General features: G+C 44.6%; 1 protein-coding gene across 1 annotated transcript in view; it reads left to right on the top strand.

Annotated features, from left to right (window-relative positions):
• Positions 1-19,050, top strand: part of TDRD1 (tudor domain containing 1) — a 299,412-nt gene that overhangs the window by 93,490 nt on the left and 186,872 nt on the right. The window contains exons 6-7 of the mRNA XM_077453765.1: positions 7,997-8,101; positions 14,998-15,183. Coding sequence (XP_077309891.1) covers positions 7,997-8,101; positions 14,998-15,183 — 291 coding nt within the window. The remainder of the gene's footprint in view (positions 1-7,996; positions 8,102-14,997; positions 15,184-19,050) is intronic.

The following is a 19,050-nucleotide window of genomic DNA, read 5'->3' as shown; positions in this document are numbered from 1 at the left end:
CATGCTCCCTGTGCTCGCTGTGATCACCGAGTCACTGAGACTCGGGTGATCACCGATCTGAGTAAGGGGCCGGCCCACAAGTGCCACCTATCGACGCCCATCAGTGCCCATCACTGCCACATATCAGTGCCGCCTCATCAGCGTACATCAATGACGGACAAAAATTACCCGTTATAAAATTTTAAAACCTAATAATAATAAAAAACATTTGGTCATTTTACATTCTTGTTTAAAAAAAAAAAAAAAAAAATTGCACAGGTAATCAAATACCATCAAAAGAAAGCTCTATTTGGAGGGTAAAAAATAATTTCATTTGAGTAGAGTGTTGTATGACCGTGCAATTGTCATTCAAAAAGTGACAGCACTAAAAGCTGAAAATTGGTCTGGATAGGAGGGGGGTTTATATGCCCAGTAAGCAAGTGGTTAATGAACGCTCGGCAGATACAAAATGACCACCTTTTTTGTGGCTCTGTAATCACTGTTAGATCATGCAATTTTGTTTATTGCAAGCAATGCAAATAACTGAATTATTTTTGGTATCCACCTCTTGCAGTCCATGTACAGCAGGGTTGGAATGGGATCGGAAAAAGAGCAAGAAGCTGATTATTGTAGTATGTTCTGACAAGCATGCTGATAGAAGGAAAGATCAGAGTGGCAGAGATGAGGTCATCCTTGTGTTGCTTTTCCTTTTCAGTGTTAATTTACAGGCTTGGAGCAGGTCCAGAACGACATGGGCTCAAAGAAAGGGAGTTAAATGATGGCAATTTCCAAAATATATAATGTGTGAGGTGGAATGCTGATTGTAGTACACTACAGGAGGCACCATCCCTACTTGATCTGGCAAAAAACAAAAAAACAATTGGACTTTGGTTCCTCCAGTAGTGAATATAGGATTCATCCAGACATAGAAGTGAATATAAAACTCAAAAGATATTTCTCTTTCGTTCATTGACAGACACAGCACCTGTAATCTTGACCTTAGGGTTATATGCCACCCTCAGGAGAGGACTAGGCAGAACACACAAAAACAGCAAAACTGTACAGTACCACCCGGGGTTGGTCCTACTGGCTATAACCCCTCACTCTGCTACCAGCAGCTCAGTTCCCTTGATCCCTGTGGAGACCAATGGTCCTTGGAATTTTTTCTGCTTTTTGATTTCTGTGATCTACAGTCAGCAGCCGGGCTGGGTGACGGGCTGGATAATATAGATCCTGGTAGTCTAACCCAGCCTTGACATCGAGTGTGTGTAGATTTTAGCTATCCGCTGGGTCAGCCACAACATATCCTGTTCTGATCCAGGGGTGGCCGTTGAGCTATATGCTCTGGGGCACACATATGACCGTGCTACTGCTGTCCATATCACAGTGTGCCGCGTCCGACAGCCACCCTGTATTGTTCGGATGATGGGTCTGTCCGTGGAATGCGTCCAGCAGTCCCGACAGTAGGGGGTAAGTATGTGCCCCCTTTTTCGGTGGGATAGAGCAGCTGGGCATTCCCTGGGAGGTCGACTAGGGGGTTTCTCCCTCTCCCTTTTCCTCCTCCCCTATCCCCAAGGAGCCACTGTGTGACTGGGCATAGGGGGTGCGGAGCACGTACCTGGCCAGGGGTCCACTTGCTTTTTCCCCTCTTTTAGTGTCGGTTTGGGGTGTCTCTGTGCTGCCATGTGGGGACTGGCCGCCGTGGAAGCCGCGGCCATTTTCTTGTAGCCGCAGCCATTTGCTTAACCATGGCCATTTTCCCAGCAGTTTTGGGCGCTTTTGCTGAGGAGGCCTGCGGACAGTTTTTAGTAGCCTCAGATCTGTTATACTCTAGTGCTGGGGGCTGGTTAAACCTGGAACAGCACGTAACTGACACATAACACCTCATGGCAGGCAGAGGGGAGTGCGGATGGTGTCAGCACAGTGCAGTACCTGGGTCAGGGTGGTGAATCCTGCGGGGGGCCCCCTCAGTCTGTGGCTGCTAGGAGGGTGGGCATTTTTTGTGGCTTGCTTTAGGTACCTAGTGGTGACAAGCGAGAGTGGGTCAACATGGCGTCAGAAGCTGGCGCCGCTTCCCCAGACATCCCTGTTGCAACCGGTTCCCCTGCACCTGCGGTGCCTATGGACAATCTGTCGGCGGTCCTGGAGCCTTTTTTTGCCAGGGTGGAAGCGGCGTGCGGGAGCAAGAGGGTTAAAAACCGCCCCCACCGTCTTATGGGGAAAGCTCTGATTCAGACTCTGGTCCTGCTGTGACAGGTGGACCCTGTTCTGACATTTCAGAGGATGTGGACCAGGACAGTTTGTAAAGTGAGGATAACTCCATGTCCGGGACAGCACAGGAAAAAGCGCTAGTAGGAGCACTTAACACAGTGGTGCGGGATACTTTAAAGATGGAGGATACGGCAGGGGCATCTGCAGAGGTGTCGGTCCCTTTTGGGTCCCACAAGCCGGCCCGCATGGCTAAGTATTTTGATACGTTTATTTACAAGGAGTGGGGAAGCCAACAGCGGGCCTTTTCAGTCCAGAGACGGATGGCGGTGTGTTACCCCTTTGAGAGATTCCTGAACAAATAGACATCTGCTTCGGTATCCAGGTTAAAGAAGGAAATCACGATTCTGGTGGAAAGGTCTCCCTCTTTCAAGGACCCTGCTGACAGACGTGCCGAGGTGCTTGCCCAGTCTGTGTTTACGGCGGTGGGGTCAGCATTGCAGCCAGTGTTTGCCACGCCCCTGGTGTCACAAACACTTATTGAATGTGTTGTTGCACCGCGAGTTGAAGGAACAGATTTCCACAGTCTGTGTGGAAATGGCAGACCAGTTGGTGCATGGCCTTAAGTATGTCTGTCTGTGATGCAGCCCTGGATACGCCCCCTTTGCTTTCTAGAGCCTCAGTATCCGCAGTAGTGCTACGTCGCCTGATTTGGCTTAAATGCTAGTCTGCGGACCAGGCATCTAAGAAAGCTCTGGTGGATTTGCCTTCCCAAAGGGAGCGGCTATTTGGAGCCTCGCTGGATGACATTATTAAGAATGTTACTGGGGGTAAGAGTACTTTGCTCCCACAGTCCAGAAAGGGTTAGGAGCTACGCCGTAGGCAGGAAACCTCCTTTTTCGCTCAGAAGCGGATTTTTCGTCCGCCCGGGTCGACAGGTAAGCGCTCCCAGTGCGACAAGGTGCCGCTGAGAGACAAAAGCATCCCTGGTTTCGCAAGCCTGCGAAATCTGTTGCCGCATGAAGGTTTGCCCCGCCCGACTCTCGGGTGGGGGGTCGCCTTTGGGAGTTTACAGTACGGTGGACCTCCCTCCTTTCCGACCAGTGGGTCTGAAGAAAGAAGGGGTCCGTCTGGTCCTGGATCTCAAGGCCCCCAACGGCTTTGTGAAAGTGCAAAGGTTCAGGATGGAGTTGGTTCGTTCCGTGGTCGCTTCACTCCATCTGGGATTTCTTGGCGCCCTTGGACATCAAGGACGCATGCTTGCATTTCCCCATATGCGTCAGGCACCAGAGGTTTCTACGATTTGCGGTCGGGGACAAGCACTAACAATTTGTAGCTCTCCCCTTTGGCCTAGCGACGGCGCCAAGGGTCTTCAAGGTGCTAGCCCTAATTCTGGCATTGCTAAGACGACGAGGGATCGCAATCGTGCCTCAGAATTAATGGAGGATGTGGCGATCACCATACAGACTCTCCTTGAGTTTGCTTGGGTGTTGAACCTCCAGAAGTCGGTGTTGGTGACAACTCAACGCCTGGAGTACCTGGGCTTGATTCTGGATTCCTCAGAGGCTTTCTCCCTTCAGACAAGCTGCAGACTCTTCAATCTGCGGTGAAGTTATTGATGTCCTTCCGGTAGTCGTCGCTGCGTTTTTGCGTGCATGTTCTGGGTCTCATGGTAGCCACTTTTGAGGCGGTACTGTATGCTCAATTTCACATTCGAGTCTTGCAGAAAAAGATCCTGTCCAAATGGGACAGATCTCTGACATCCCTGGATTGTCAAATTCAGGCGACCCAGCTAGTCAGGTATTCCCTTCTCTGGTGAGTGAGGTCTCCGGCCCTTCGGTCCGGGAAGTAGTTCCTTACTCTTCATTGGAGGGTGATCACAACGGACGCCAGCCTGACCGGCTGGGTGGGAGTTTGGGGCGTACAGTCGGCCCAGGGTCGCTGGACGCAGGAAGAATCCCACCTGCTGATCAATGTGCTCCAGCTTCGGGCTATCAGGTGGTACCCTCCACATGGTCGCAGAGCTTACAGGGGTGTCCGGTTAGGATCCAGTCGGACAATTCCACAGTGGTGGTGTATGTCAAGCATCAACGAGGTGCAAGGAGCTCTGCTGCAGCCCTGGAGGTCGCTCACATCCTACAATGGGCAGAGCGGTGCGTGCTGGCTCTGTGAGCCGTATACATTCCCGGCGTTGAAAACTTGCAGTCGGACTACCTCAGTCGTCAGCTGGACCAGGTGACATGGTCGCTGCATCCAGAAGTATTTTGGCTCATTTGCCTAAGTTGGGGCACACTGGATGTGGATGTCTTGGCCTCTCGGCTTAATCAGAAGATACAGAGGTTTGTGTCCAGGTCAAGAGTTCCCTGGGCGGACGCGTTGGTGGCTCCATGGGGGCATTATCGGCTGATTTATACCCCCCCGCTCAGACTCCTACCCCGTCTGCTACGCAGAGTGGAGGCCGAGGGGATTACGGTGATTGCCCCAGATTGGCCTGGACGTCCTTGGTACACCAACAGAATGGTGGAGGATCTTCCTTGGTGGCTGCCGATGCGGGAGAACCTTCTGTCGCAAGGTCTTTTTTTTTTTTTTTTTTCAGTGACCTTTGGCGACTCATTCATTAAGTACGGTTGTTCAGGGGGTTTGACATGTTTATGGTTGCAACTTCTCTGTTGAGTTTTTTTTGTGTTAAGTGGAGTTTTTTTTTTTTTTTTTTTTTTCTGTTCCCACCCCTCCCTTTTGACACTGCTTGGGGACGTCCCTAAGGTCAAGATTAAAGATGTGTCGGTCAATGAACGGAAGAGAAAATAGGATTTTTGTATTCACCGTAAAATCCCTTTCTCTGAAGTTCATTGACGGACACAGCACCCACCCTCCTATTTATGTTTGTACTGCATTTTTAATAACTGAACTGCTGGTAGCAGAGTGAGAGATTATAGCCAGTAGGACCGCCCCCATGGGCGGGACTGTACAGTTTTGCTCTTTTTGTGTGTTCTGCCTAGTCCTCTCCTGAAGATGGCGATATAAGCCTAAGGTCAAGATTAAAGGTGATGTGTCCATCAATGAACTTCAGAGAAAAGGATTTTACGGTGAGTACAAAAATCCAATTTTATTAGTTTAGTATATAAAATATGCCAAAAAGGCACATCAAAACCGTAATATTACAGTAAATTACAGACACAAAACAGATTAGAGGCAGATATACATGTTTTGCGGAACAAACCGTGATGTGTTATGGTGGATATATTCACTACTGGGGGCACAGTCAAAGTCCCATTGTTATATCTTTTTGCTTTCTGTCTTAAGTAATGATGGTCATCAGACTGCAGACATTAGCAGCAGAAATAACGTATTGTGGGGTAAATCTCGAAGTTGACGGTGATTATTGCAGTAAAAACTGTTATTTTAGTTGATCTTTTATGGGTTATTTATCTTATTTTTAGCTTCTGTTCTTAAGCCTAAAAGCAGCCAAAATAAAACGCAGAAAAATCATCACAAGTGACATAACTTAGTAAGATTTGTCCTTTTTGTGCTGATCTCCTCTGCTAGGTGAAATCCTTCTCTGTACATAAACCACACCTCTGCCACTGTAATCATTTAGTGCGTAAGGGTTAGTACAACTAAGGCACTGTCAAGGGATCTTGTCTAGTGTGCCCGACTATGCCCTCTCCTTTATTCCCAGCCGCACTACAGCTTCTTTGCATGGAAGGTGATTTAAGAATGGATGGCTGGTGGATGAGTGAAAGGTCCACCCATTCCATTCCTAAATGGTTTCATACATAGAAGGTGTAGTACTGTATGTTTTCAAGCAGTAGCCAAGTGCCAAACTACAGTATTGTAACAAACCTATTGTACCAAGCTAAACAAAAGATATATGGCAACTTCAACCAGACAGATTAAATATTATTGCTGACGAAGAACAGTATATGTAATTTCTTATGTTATATGACCGTTATTCAGAACCTGCAGATTTTCAGCTTTGTCTTTTTTCAACCTGACTGTGTGTAACTATGTAACTTCCATCAACATACTTTGAGAGATTGTGCTCTCTCCACCTGGCAAACCTGATTTAAAAGATAGCAATACTTAGAGCCATCTGTCCCTCTTCTTACCCTTGCCCTACCTATTGCATACTCAGATCTGACGACGCCCTCCTCTACTGGAGTTGCTCCCCTTTTGTGGCTATAAAAACCTTTCCACAAGAGTTTGGGAATTTGTGACACCAGGCACTGATGTTGGATGAGAAGACCTAGTTCGCAATCTGTGTTCTAATATATCCCAAAAGGGTTACATAGGGTTAATGTCAGAACACTGTACAGGCCACTTGAATGCCTCCATAGCAGACTGATTAAACTATGTCAAAAGTATTTGGACACGTGACTTTACACGCACATGAGCTCTTTAATGACATCCCAGTCTTAGTCTGTAGTATTTAATATTGAGTTGGCCCACCCTTTGCAGCTAGACCAGCTTCAACTCTTCTGGGAAAGGCTATCCACAAGGTTTAGGAGTTTGTTTATGGGAATGTTTAACCATACTTCCAGAAGTGAATTTGTGATGTCAGGCACTGATGTTGGACAAGAAGGCCTGGCTCGCCGTCTGTACTCTAATTAATAAAAAAGCTTTCTGTTGAGTTTGTCTGGACTCTGAAGGCCAGTCAAGTTCCTCCACCCCAAACTCGTTCATCCATGTATTTATGGACCTTGCTTTGTGCACGTGTTCCAACATGACTGAGCACTAGTGCACACACAAGATCCATAAAGACATAGATGAGTGAGTTTTGGGAGGAAGAAATTGACTGGCCTTCAGAGTCCTGACCTCAACCCGATAGAACACCTTTGGGATGAATTGGAGCAGAGACTGCGAGTCAGGGCTTCTCGTCCAACATCAATGCCTGACATAACAAATGCACTTCTGGAAGAATGGTCAAACATTCCCATAGACACACACCTAAACCTTGTGGACAGCCTTCCCAGAAGAGTTGAAGCTGTTATAGCTGCAAAGGGTGGGCCACCTCAATATTGAATCCTACAGACTAATGCCCCGTACACGCGATCAGACATTCGTCTGTTTTTTTTATTTTTTATTTTTTTTTGCATGCTAGTCTCGTATTGAAAGGGAAGAGGTTACTCGCCATATGAAAATTATCAGACGACACAATACAACTTCAGAAGTGATGTAATGTGTTGACTAGTTTTGTATGTATTCCATGTTTTCTGAGCATGCGTAGTCTTGCTCTTATGATTTTTATTTTATTTTTTCAGACCAAAACTGTACTGATTAAACAAAAATTTGACATTTTGTTCACATCCAACAAAAATGTTAGTCTGCACATCCAGCTTTCGTCATATGCAAAATTAGAATCGGCTGCTGAAAGCACCATACTAAAGATTTGATAATCGGCAATTAAATTTTACTTCTGCTTTTCGTAATGTGTGTGTGTGTAGGGGCCTTTATGACTGGGATGCTATCAAAGGTCATGTGCATGTAAAGGCAGGTATCCCACTACTTTTGATGATATAGTGTGTCTTTATGGTGCTGGCTTCCTGGCTCAAAGTCTTACTAAAACGGAAAAGGGCCTTCCCCAAATTACCACATGGTTAGAGGGGCACGGTTGTTTAAAATGTCTTTGTTCCCATTGTTAAAAAAGAAAGATGTTTGTTTAAAACAAATGCAGCCGCGTTTTAATTTTATATAAGAATTTTTCAGACAGTGGGTTATTCCAGTATCAATTTTGCTCCTTTTACTTTGTGACTTGTATCTTTTGATCTTTTAGAATGTTGCAGCTTATTTAATTGTCCTTCTCTTGTAGCCTTCAGGTATTTCAGTTTCTAAACCCAATAAAAAAGATGATGGAAGGCGGCTCATGCTGTGTGACTTGAACTTGGAGACCCTTCGTGAAGGAACAGAGATACAGGTGGTTGCTTTATACATGCTGTGTACATTTTGATGATTTTTTTTTTTTTTTTTTTAAGGAAAATTTGGGGTCTTCTAAAGCGACCTGCAGGTCACAGCTACAACCACAGGCCTTTTATATGGCTGTAGTCTAAAGCAGTGGTCATCAACCCTGTCCTCAGGGCCCACTAACAGGCCAGGTTGTATGTATTACCTTGGGAAGATGCAGACTAGAATACTGCAATCACTGAGCAGCAAATTATATCACATAACATATAAATATATAGTATAAATTCATTAATCCTTCGTAATGTGAGATATACTATATTGACATCGCTTAACCACTTTCAGACCGGACCATTTTGCTGGTAAATGACCAGAGGTCTTTTTACACTTTGGCACTGCGCTGCTTTAACTGGTAATTGCGCGGTCATGCAATGTTGTACCCAAACAAAATTTGCGTCCTTTTCTTCCCACAAATAGAGCTTTCTTTTGATGGTATTTGATTGCCTCTGCGATTTTTATTTTTTGCGATATAAACGTAAAAAGACCGCAAATTTTGAAAAAAAATGATATTTTCTACTTTTTGTTATTAGAAAAATCCAATAAACTCAATTTTAGTCATACATTTAGGCCAAAATGTATTCAGCCACATGTCTTTGGTAAAAAAAAAGTCAATAACTGTATATTTATTGGTTTGCGCAAAAGTTGTCACATCTACAAACTAAGGTACGTTTTCTGCAATTTACGCAGCTTTTAGTTTACGACTGCCTATCTCATTTCTTGAGGTGCTAAAATGGCAGGGCAGTACAAAACCCCCCCAAATGACCCCATTTTGGAAAGTAGACCCCCTAAGGAAATTGATAAGAGGCATGTTGAGCCCATTGAATATTTTATTTTTTTGCCTCAAGCGATTGAATAATGACAAAAAAAAAAATTTTTTTTTTTTTTTACACAAAGTTGTCACTAAATGATATATTGCTCACACATGCTATGGGCGTATGTGAAATGACACCCCAAAATAAATTCTGCTGCTTCTCCTGAGTATGGGGATACCACATATGTGGGACTTTTTGGGAGCCTAGCCGCGTACGGGGCCCCGAAAACCAAGCACCGCCTTCAGGCTTTCTAAGGGCGTAAATTTTTGAGTTCACTTCTCACTACCTATTACAGTTTTGAAGGCCATAAAATGCCAAGATGGCACAAAACCCCCACAAATGACCCCATTTTAGAAAGTAGACACCCCAAGCTATTTGCTGAGAGGCATGTTGAGTTCATGGAATATTTTATATTTTGCCACAAGTTGCGGGAAAATTACAAACTTTTTTTTTTTTTTTTTTTTTTAACAAAGTTGTCACTAAATGATATATTGCTCATGCATGCCATGGGCATATGTGAAATGACACCCCAAAATAAATTCTGCTGCTTCTCCTGAGTACGGGGATACCACATATGTGGGACTTTTTGGGAGCCTAGCCGCGTACGGGGCCCCGAAAACCAAGCACCGCCTTCAGGCTTTCTAAGGGCGTAAATTTTTGAGTTCACTTCTCACTACCTATTACAGTTTTGAAGGCCATAAAATGCCAAGATGGCACAAAACCCCCACAAATGACCCCATTTTAGAAAGTAGACACCCCAAGCTATTTGCTGAGAGGCATGTTGAGTCCATGGAATATTTTATATTTTGCCACAAGTTGCGGGAAAATTACAAACTTTTTTTTTTTTTTTTTTTTCACAAAGTTGTCACTAAATGATATATTGCTCACGCATGCCATGGGCATATGTGAAATGACACCCCAAAATAAATTCTGCTGCTTCTCCTGAGTATGGGGATACCACATATGTGGGACTTTTTGGGAGCCTAGCCGCGTACGGGGCCCCGAAAACCAAGCACCGCCTTCAGGCTTTCTAAGGGCGTTACAGTTTTGAAGGCCATAAAATGCCAAGATGGCACAAACCCCCCCCAAATGACCCCATTTTGGAAAGTAGACACCCCTAAATTTAGGGGTACACTAGTGAGACTAGGTAATAAATGGCGGGTGCCCTGAAACTATAAAAAAATAACTAACCAACCAGCGTCACCTGTAACAGTTATATGGTGATCACTGGTGAAAGGGTTAACTAGGGGGCAATTAGGGGGCTTTATGCGGTAGTATATGGGGGTCCCTGGCGCTATAAAAAGCTGCAGCGAACCTAAATACCTACCTGCCTAACTAGCGTCACCTGTGACACTAATACAGCGATCAGAAAAACGATCGCTTATTAGGCTGGGTTCACACTGGAGCGATGCGGGAACGCCACGAATGCGCGGCGGGTTCCCGCATCGCATGCCTCCCGGCGGCAGTTCACACTGCCCTATGCGAACTGCTGGGAGTGTCAGTGAAATGTTACTGACACCCCCAGATCAGTTCGCATATCGCAGTGCGATCTGCAAACTCGGATCGCATGGTGTGAACACCCATGCGATCCGATTCTGCTGCGGGCCAAAAAAAGGGTCCCGTGCGAATTTGCGGCGGGTGCGGCGAATGGCTGAACTCGAATCGCACAGAGATCGGATGTGATTTGCACTGCAGTGCGGTGCGAATCACATCCGTTCTCATAAACCGCTGCAATGTGAACCCAGCCTTAGTGACACTGGCGACGGGGGGTGATCACGGGGTTAAACCTTTATTGGGGGGGTTAGGGGGGTACCTTAGAACTAAAGGGGGCTAACCCTAACTGCCCTAACAGTTATTAGTCACAAATGACACCCGCCGGGTGATCAGGGGGTTAAACCTTTATTAGGTAATAAATGGCGGGTGCCCTGAAACTATAAAAAAATAACTAACCAACCAGCGTCACCTGTAACAGTTATATGGTGATCACTGGTGAAAGGGTTAACTAGGGGGCAATCAGGGGGCTTTATGCGGTAGTATATGGGGGTCCCTGGCGCTATAAAAAGCTGCGGCGAACCTAAATACCTACCTGCCTAACTAGCGTCACCTGTGACACTAATACGGCGATCAGAAAAATGATCGCTTATTAGGCTGGGTTCACACTGGAGCGATGCGGAAACGCCGCGAATCCGCGGCGGGTTCCTGCATCGCATGCCTCCCGGCGGCAGTTCACACTGCCCTATGCGAACTGCTGGGAGTGTCAGTGAAATGTTACTGACACCCCCAGATCAGTTCGCATATCGCAGTGCGATCTGCAAACTCGGATCGCATGGTGTGAACACCCATGCGATCCGATTCTGCTGCGGGCCAAAAAAAGGGTCCCGTGCGAATTTGCGGCGGGTGCGGCGGGTGTGGCGGGTGCGGCGAATGGCTGAACTCGAATCGCACAGAGATCGGATGTGATTTGCACTGCAGTGCGGTGCGAATCACATTCGTTCTCATAAACCGCTGCAATGTGAACCCAGCCTTAGTGACACTGGCGACGGGGGGTGATCACGGGGTTAAACCTTTATTGGGGGGGTTAGGGGGGTACATTAGAACTAAAGGGGGCTAACTCTAACTGCCCTAACAGTTATTACAGTCACAAATGACACCAATGCAAAAAAAAAAAAAAAAAATGACATTGGTGTCACTGTGACTGGGGGGCAGGGGTAATTGGGGGGGTGATCGGGGGGTAAAGGGGGGGTGTGAGTGTGCCTGGCATGTTCTACTGTGTGTGTAGAGTGTTGGTGCAACTTACTGATCCGCTCTCCTCCGTGTCGGAACGAAAAATACCGACACGGAGGAGAGAATACATCACTTCCTCTCCTGTGTTTACATTACAGGAGAGGAAGTGATGTCACCGGGGATTTCTATTCGTCGGGAGCGATCGCGAGGGGGTGGCCATGAATGAATGGCCGTCCCCTCGTCCGGGATCGCTCCCGTACGAATACCGACCGCCGCAGGCACCGGGCGGGGGCCCGATCGGGCCCCCGACCCGCGGGAGGCAAGGGACGTACATGTATGTCCTTATGCCTGCCCGTGCCATTGTACCGACGTACATCGGCGTGCGGCGGTCGGCAACTGGTTAATAAAACATTACTTCACAGGAAATAGAAAAATAACAGTTCACAATTTCCGAAGATTCCACCAGAGTGTAAAGTCCTAAGAAGTGGATATGAAATATCAGCTTAAATGTTCATAAAGTGAAAGAAGAGGTCCATCTCCAAGCCATCCACCAAAAACGCCAATGTGAATAAACTCCACACACGGTGACACTCCTTATGGTAATGCACTTGCCAAAATTCTAAAAGGAGTATAGGCACATCTAATAGTTACTGGCTCCTGGGATTCCTGGTCTACACTGAGCTCATTACACTGGTGATGCTGGAAACTTAATGTGCTGAAGAATTGTTGAACTGGAACTGCATTGTTGAATCCCAGGAGCCAGTAACTATTAAGGCCCGTACACACGGTCGGACTTTTTGACAACAAACATGCAAATTAGCTGTTTTGGAGCAACATCCGACTGTGTGTACGCTCCATCGGACAAACTTTTTCTGTTTTCATCGGACTTTTGTTGGCTCTGCGAACGGACAAACTTTTTGACAACAGAAGTCCGATGGAGCAAAGTCCTACCGTGTGTACGCAAAAGCATCGGACTTTTGTACAAGGTACAAACACGCATGCTCAGAACCATTGCAAACGATCAGACTACAATACAGAAGTTGACCAAAGGTGGCGCTGGAGTCATTGAACGTCCTCTTTTGAAGCGGCGTCAGTACGTTGTGACGTCATTACGTTCGTGTTTGTTGTCAAAAAGTCCGACCGTGTGTATGCAATACAAACTTGTGGACAACACACTTTGTACAAAAGTCCACGGAAAAGTTTGTACAAGTCCGACCGTGTGTATGGGGCTTTAGATGTGCCTATACTCTTTTAGAATTTTGGTAAGTGCATTACCATAAGGAGTGTCACCGTGTGTGGAGTTTATTCACATTGGCGTTTCTGGTGGATGGCTTGGAGATGGACCTCTTCTTTCACTTTATGAACATTTAAGCTGATATTTCATATCCACTTCTTAGGACTTTACACTCTGGTGGAATCTTCGTAAATTGTGAACTGTTATTTTTCTATTTCCTGCGAAGTAATGTTTTATTAAGCGCTGTCAATATAGTATATCTCACATTACGAAGGATTAAGGAATTGTTTATACTATATATGTTTTATGATTTGTTTATGATAGCGGCTTACAATTTGACAACCTGTCTTGAGCGCTGGGATCAGTGAGGAATATTTTTTAAATACTTTTCAGTGATATCAGTACAAATTATTATATCACATGTGATGTGATGTATTTCAGTTATCTTGCAAACCTGGCTTATTAGTGGGTCCCGAGGACAGATGTTGATGACCACTAGGCTAAAGATCATACAAGACTAAATCCTGGCCATAAAATTACTTTTATTGTATTCTTACAAAACAGGACACAGGCTTGATATTCAGACTCTGGGTTATGGGCTGCTACCGTCGGGTGATTGGACAGTGGCAAAAGCTCTGCGGTGCACACCCCCATAGGTGTGAGTCCTTTTTTTTTGCTGGTGTCCTTACGTGATGGACCTGTATACTTTATAGAGTTATCTATGCTTATCTGGATGTCTTCAGTTAAAAAGCGTCAGGTCTAGCCTACTGATTCCATTGCATTAATTTTCCTGTTATACAAGCGCTTATGGTTTCTACTCAAATGTGAGGTTTTTCTACTATTTTTTTAAATACATTTCCTGTTAAACGGATTCACACTATGTGGAATTTTTGTTTCATTTATGGCTAAAAACTGTTAACCCATGCAATGGATTCTACCTCTGAGTTTTGCTCTTGTGATGTGTATCCCCTGGAGGAAATAGTGACTAACATATTCCAGAGTCAAACGCCCCTAAATGTTGATGTTCCCAATTATCGGCGCTTTGACGACTCATTTGGCATATGCCTTGTTGAGTCCATATGCTTTGGTAAGCCCCAGTTTTATCGGTGGTGGTTTCTCTCATTACATTATTTTCACGCTGGAGGTTGATCTCTATTCACCGGGATCAACGCTTAAACACTTACTGTTTTTTTCACTTATTATTTTTTGGACTATATTTTAATGTTTTTAGTTGCTTTTCACAGTGTGGACTTAAAATTTTACTAATTTTGCCCTTCCTATTTTGTGTACATTTTATTATATTTGCACAAGTTCTGAACGTTTAAACATTAGTCATTGCCATATGGTTTAACACCATTCTTATTCAGCGCTGCACTTTTCCTTATTTTATTTGCAATTGTCATTTGTTGTGCTGGCTGCTTTTTTATGTTTTGTTGACAGCGCAGTATTTACCCCAGTTTTCTAGTTCTCTATAAATGCAACTTTTGTCGTTAGGTTCTTGGTGCAGCACTATGATACTGTTGAGCCTGTTGGTACAATTCAGTTTGCCTTATTGTTGCACACACTTCTCTGTTTAATTGCTTGGAGACATCCCAGGGTCTATGAATATCAAGCCCGTGTCCTATACTATTTGAATAAGAAAAGAGGAATTTTGACTTGTATATTCCATATATTGGAGACCCGTTGTGGACACAGGTCACCCTCCCCTCTTTGCCCATGTTAATCTGCATTGCTTGCTAAAAAGAAACCTCAGAACTTGTGATGTAAGGTTCTAGGGGGATGCCCAGGGGGTGTGTCATCAAAGCTGATGCCAGTCTGTAACCCAGGGACTATGAATATCAAGCCTGTGTCCTGTAACCCAAGTTATTGAATTTTAAGGAAAGTCAAAATTTAATTTTTTTAAGATTTGGTCCTCTTTAGTATCCAAGTAGCATTTTTCAAATCTTCACCAGTCTGCAGGAGAAGGGAAGCTGAGGAATGGTAAATGAGGTGTGCTTAAAAACTCATATGTAGCAGTTGTTTGAATAGAGCTGGAATTTCTCTTTAAATTGAAACTTGACTCCCCCCTCTTTATATTTTCAGGGTTGTGTTACAGAGTTTTCAAGCCCAACTAATTTCTTTGTCCAAGATTGCAGTTCAAAATCAATAGAAATCATCGTAAAGATTTCAGTCCTGCTGAATAACATCTATTCATCCCTGGAGAATGTAAGGAAGGACTATATACCGGTTATTCAGGAGGTTTGTGCAGCAAAGTATTCCGAGGATCAGGTAAACCACAGCACTGACACTAATCTGTCATTTGTTTCCATCAAAGCATAATTTTTGTGCTTGTTTTTTTTTTTTTTTTTTTTGCAAACCTTTACATCCTTCAGAAATAGCTTTTTGTTTTATTGCAATGCAAGTCCTGTCTCCAATAATGCTTTAAATTGGGTTGTTAGGTACAGTGATTTTCATCACCTTTGGACCTTTGCCCAGTTGTTCATTCTGGGACAGCCCAGTGGTTACTTATGCAAAATACTGAACATCAGGGAAAACCCTATTACAAAGCCTCCATCACGGCCTTGAGATAAAGTGTGGAGGTATTAAAAAACCTGTCAGTTTTTTATTGCTTTCTGTGCCCCCTTTAGGGAGATTCACCCTCTCGATCTGTCCTTTCATGGAAAGTGAAATAAAAAAATAACAAATTTTGGGTTGTCCCCAGAAAAGCAATAGAGGGGAAATCTTCCAATAGGGACACTAGTTTTGGTAACAAGGAATTCCCTTAATTTTCATTGAATTTATCTCACTTCCTGTTTGGTTATGGGACAGGAAGTGAAGGGAAATCTCTACAATGGAATACAGATGGTGAAAAATCTGAACGGTTATAACCCTCTCTTGCTCCATCCAAAATGAAAAAAAAGTTTTGCCCATAGTTCTACTTTAACTCATTCACTGCCTTCGGCATAAGGTTTACTGTGTAACAGAACCACCTGCAGATGACCTCTCAGTAAGCCTTATGTCAGCTGTATACTGCCCTGCTACAGTGGATATAAAAAGTCAACATCAAGTGCAGCGAAGACTCTGGAGGTAGAATCAACCAAGGGCACCTGTAGGTTAGTGAATACTCTACGTATCTTGATGTCAGTCTATTTCCCTGGCATAAAACCAGTGTGGTCTATACTAAGGAAATTCTGGAGTATCCTCAATCTAGTAGCAAGAAATTTAGTTAGGATTTTTAGATAGTTTAACAAGGAGATGGGCCTATATGAGGCATGGTTGGACAGTTCTTTCCCTAATTTAGGAATTGACACAATATGTGCTTGATACATAGAAGGGGGTAGGGTTAAATGTTCTATACAGTCAGAGACTAAACCATGGCACTTGGGTGCAAGAGTGGCTGCATACATCCTGTACCATTCCCATGGGATGCCACCAGGACCTGGTGTTTGGGAGGAAAGGATCAAATTGCTGCTTCAATTTCCTCAATCGTGATGGCTAGATAAAGAACAGCCTCATCCACTGTAAGCAAATACAAAGTGCAAATAAATTCCTGGATTGTGACATCAGGCTTGAAATGGGTTCATATAGATTGCCAAAATAGTGCATAAACGTCTGCAATATACTAGCAGGGTCGGAGGTCAAGATGCCATCAGCAACTACAGTTTGAGTCCTAGCACCTGCTTTCATGTTAGCCAGTAATTTTCAGTTCTGGACCCCTGATTGGAATATTCTGCCAGCTAAGGAACACAGACCGAGATGCATCTCGGGCCATGTAGAGAGACTAATCACGTCTCCTCTGTGTAAGCATACCAAAGTTGTCTGAATTCGGAGACTCCGAAAAAGTTACAGCTGCCCTAACTTCACACGCCAGCTGTTGCATCTGGGAGGATTAATCAGAGCTGTCATCTTTAAATGTGGAGATGTATTCTCTATGGATGTGCACTTTTAAATGCCTCCCACACCACTGAGAGGGAAGCTAAATACCATCACTAAGCTCCAAAAATTGTCATCTTGGGAGAGAATAACTCCCCAACCTTCAGGTCCTGCACCCATTTCGGAGCTAACCTCTAGCAGTTAGAGTGGCAGACTTTTTTTCAGTGTCGTGCATAACTCCAGTGGGGCATGGTCAGACAAGTCCGAAAGCAGATAGGATACACTCTTGACTCTGGCTAGTGCCCAGGAGTTACCAAAAGCTAGGTCAATGCGGGAACCAGATTCGTGTGTAGAAATGTGAATAGGCCCTAATCTCTGGGTGTTTCCAGTGTGAGAGTGATCTGTAAAGTCAAAGGCTTGGGACAAGTTGTGCAAATCGAGAGTATAAGCCATTAGAGGACTCAATCTGTGCATCCATAGTAGAGTTAAAGTCCCCAGCAATATATAACAGGGAGAAGGTTAAGGGAGCCAGTTTATCATAAATGGTGTAGAGCAGCTACTGGTCAAAGGGGGGAGGGATAAATACATTGACAAATGCAAAGACTATTGCTTTAATTTCAAGCAGTAGAACATTGTATATCCCTTGTGGGTCAGTAATAATGTGTAGGACTTTGTTCTCTAGTGATTTATTCAAAAGGCTAGCCACACCTTTAACATATCCTGAGTATGTGGAGTGGAAGGCTTGTTCCCATGATCTGCGCAACGCCAATATCTTGTTGCCCATTGAGTCTACTGTAAAAACAATATATGTGGTCTGGAACGGCTTCTATATTTAAACATAAGTGCTCTTAAACTTGTCATTAAGATCCCTGACATTCCAAGATATCCGTTTTAAATCCATATTTCAGACACAGAAAAAAGGGACCAAAACAGGATAACAATATAGCAATAGAATGGATACAAAAGCCAGAAAAATTCACATCCCCAAGCACAAGCTTTTGTTACCACTGAGGTAAGCCAGTAGAAGGGTGTAGAGGTCTGTCTTGTACAGTCTCTTATGTGAACAGCTCTCCTAACATAGGAGCTTCTAGACATGAAAGGATGGGAACTTGGCAATTGGGAAAAGATGAGGTAACATGGAGATTCCTCCAGAGATTAGATCACCAAATTTAGAAGGGACCGTGAATCTTCCACACATTTTAGAGGGTGACCCCTGGAGGCCAAATCCGTGGTTTGAGTGGTCTAATGGTGAGGAGCCACAGTTCTTAGCCCCCTTAGGAAGATAAAAAAAAATGGAGGCACAAGTCAGTATAGACCACAAGAGATGGATAACAATTTAGAGTAAGAACAATATGCAGAGTCGACCCCGAGACTCACGTGGTAGAACAGCACACTGTCTTTAACATAGTATATTGAGCCAGGGATCCCCTTTAGCTGAAGTGTCAAAACATTTGGTGGGGCCCTTATGTTGAATTTGCAAACGACTAGAGTATAGCATTCTGTATTTAATGTTGCATTCTTGTAGTTGGCGGTGAACATCAGTAAAGGTTATGTGCTTTTTCTGGAGTTCCAGAGAGAAACTCGGGGAGGAGCATGACGTGTACATTACCGTATTTGTATATTTCGGGTGCTTCCTGGCCTCCGAGAGCATACGGTCCTGATCTAGCTAGTGTAAGAAACGTACCATTGCGACTTGGTGGGTGTGTTCCGCCACATATCTATTGGAGACTTCAGTTAAACCCCAGCAGGCCTTTAAAGAAGGCTTCTGCAAAATCCCCTGGGCGATCCCCATGTGAACACTCCGGGAGGCCCAGCACCCTGACATTAATACGTCTCATAAGATTTTCTGCATCATCGATTTCGCCACTAGGGATTTTACCGTGTTTTTTCAGTTCAGTGTGCAGGACAGTATGTTGCCCTTTACGATCCTCCACCACCGCAATGCGTATTTCAGATTCCGGGAGGAGCCCCGGCATTTTATCTAGATCATTTCTGATAAGATTGCATTCTTCCACCAGATGATCAATCCTTACTAATAGAGATGTTCTGCTGATTTCAATTGCAGCCAAGATCATGTTGGCATCACTTGTAGGAGACTTGGACAGAGGAGGCAGGGGAGATTTCCTCCATATCAGCCAACAATGCCTGCAGCCTCTGAAGTAAGGTGGTGTACACACGTGAGGCTGGGGCTGCACTCTGCCCCCTAGCTTGCTGAGAAGCTTTGGATTGCCAGGCAGGAGAACTCGGATGCTTTTTGTGGAAGTTGAGCTTTATAAGGGCGAG

Source organism: Lithobates pipiens, unplaced genomic scaffold (assembly GCF_037356315.1).
Source record: "Lithobates pipiens isolate NorthernLeopardFrog02 unplaced genomic scaffold, aLitPip1_a1.2 Scaffold_25, whole genome shotgun sequence".
Lineage (NCBI taxonomy): Eukaryota > Metazoa > Chordata > Amphibia > Anura > Ranidae > Lithobates > Lithobates pipiens.
The sequence above is the reverse complement of the archived record's forward strand: the minus strand, read 5'-3'. Positions and strand labels throughout refer to the sequence as shown.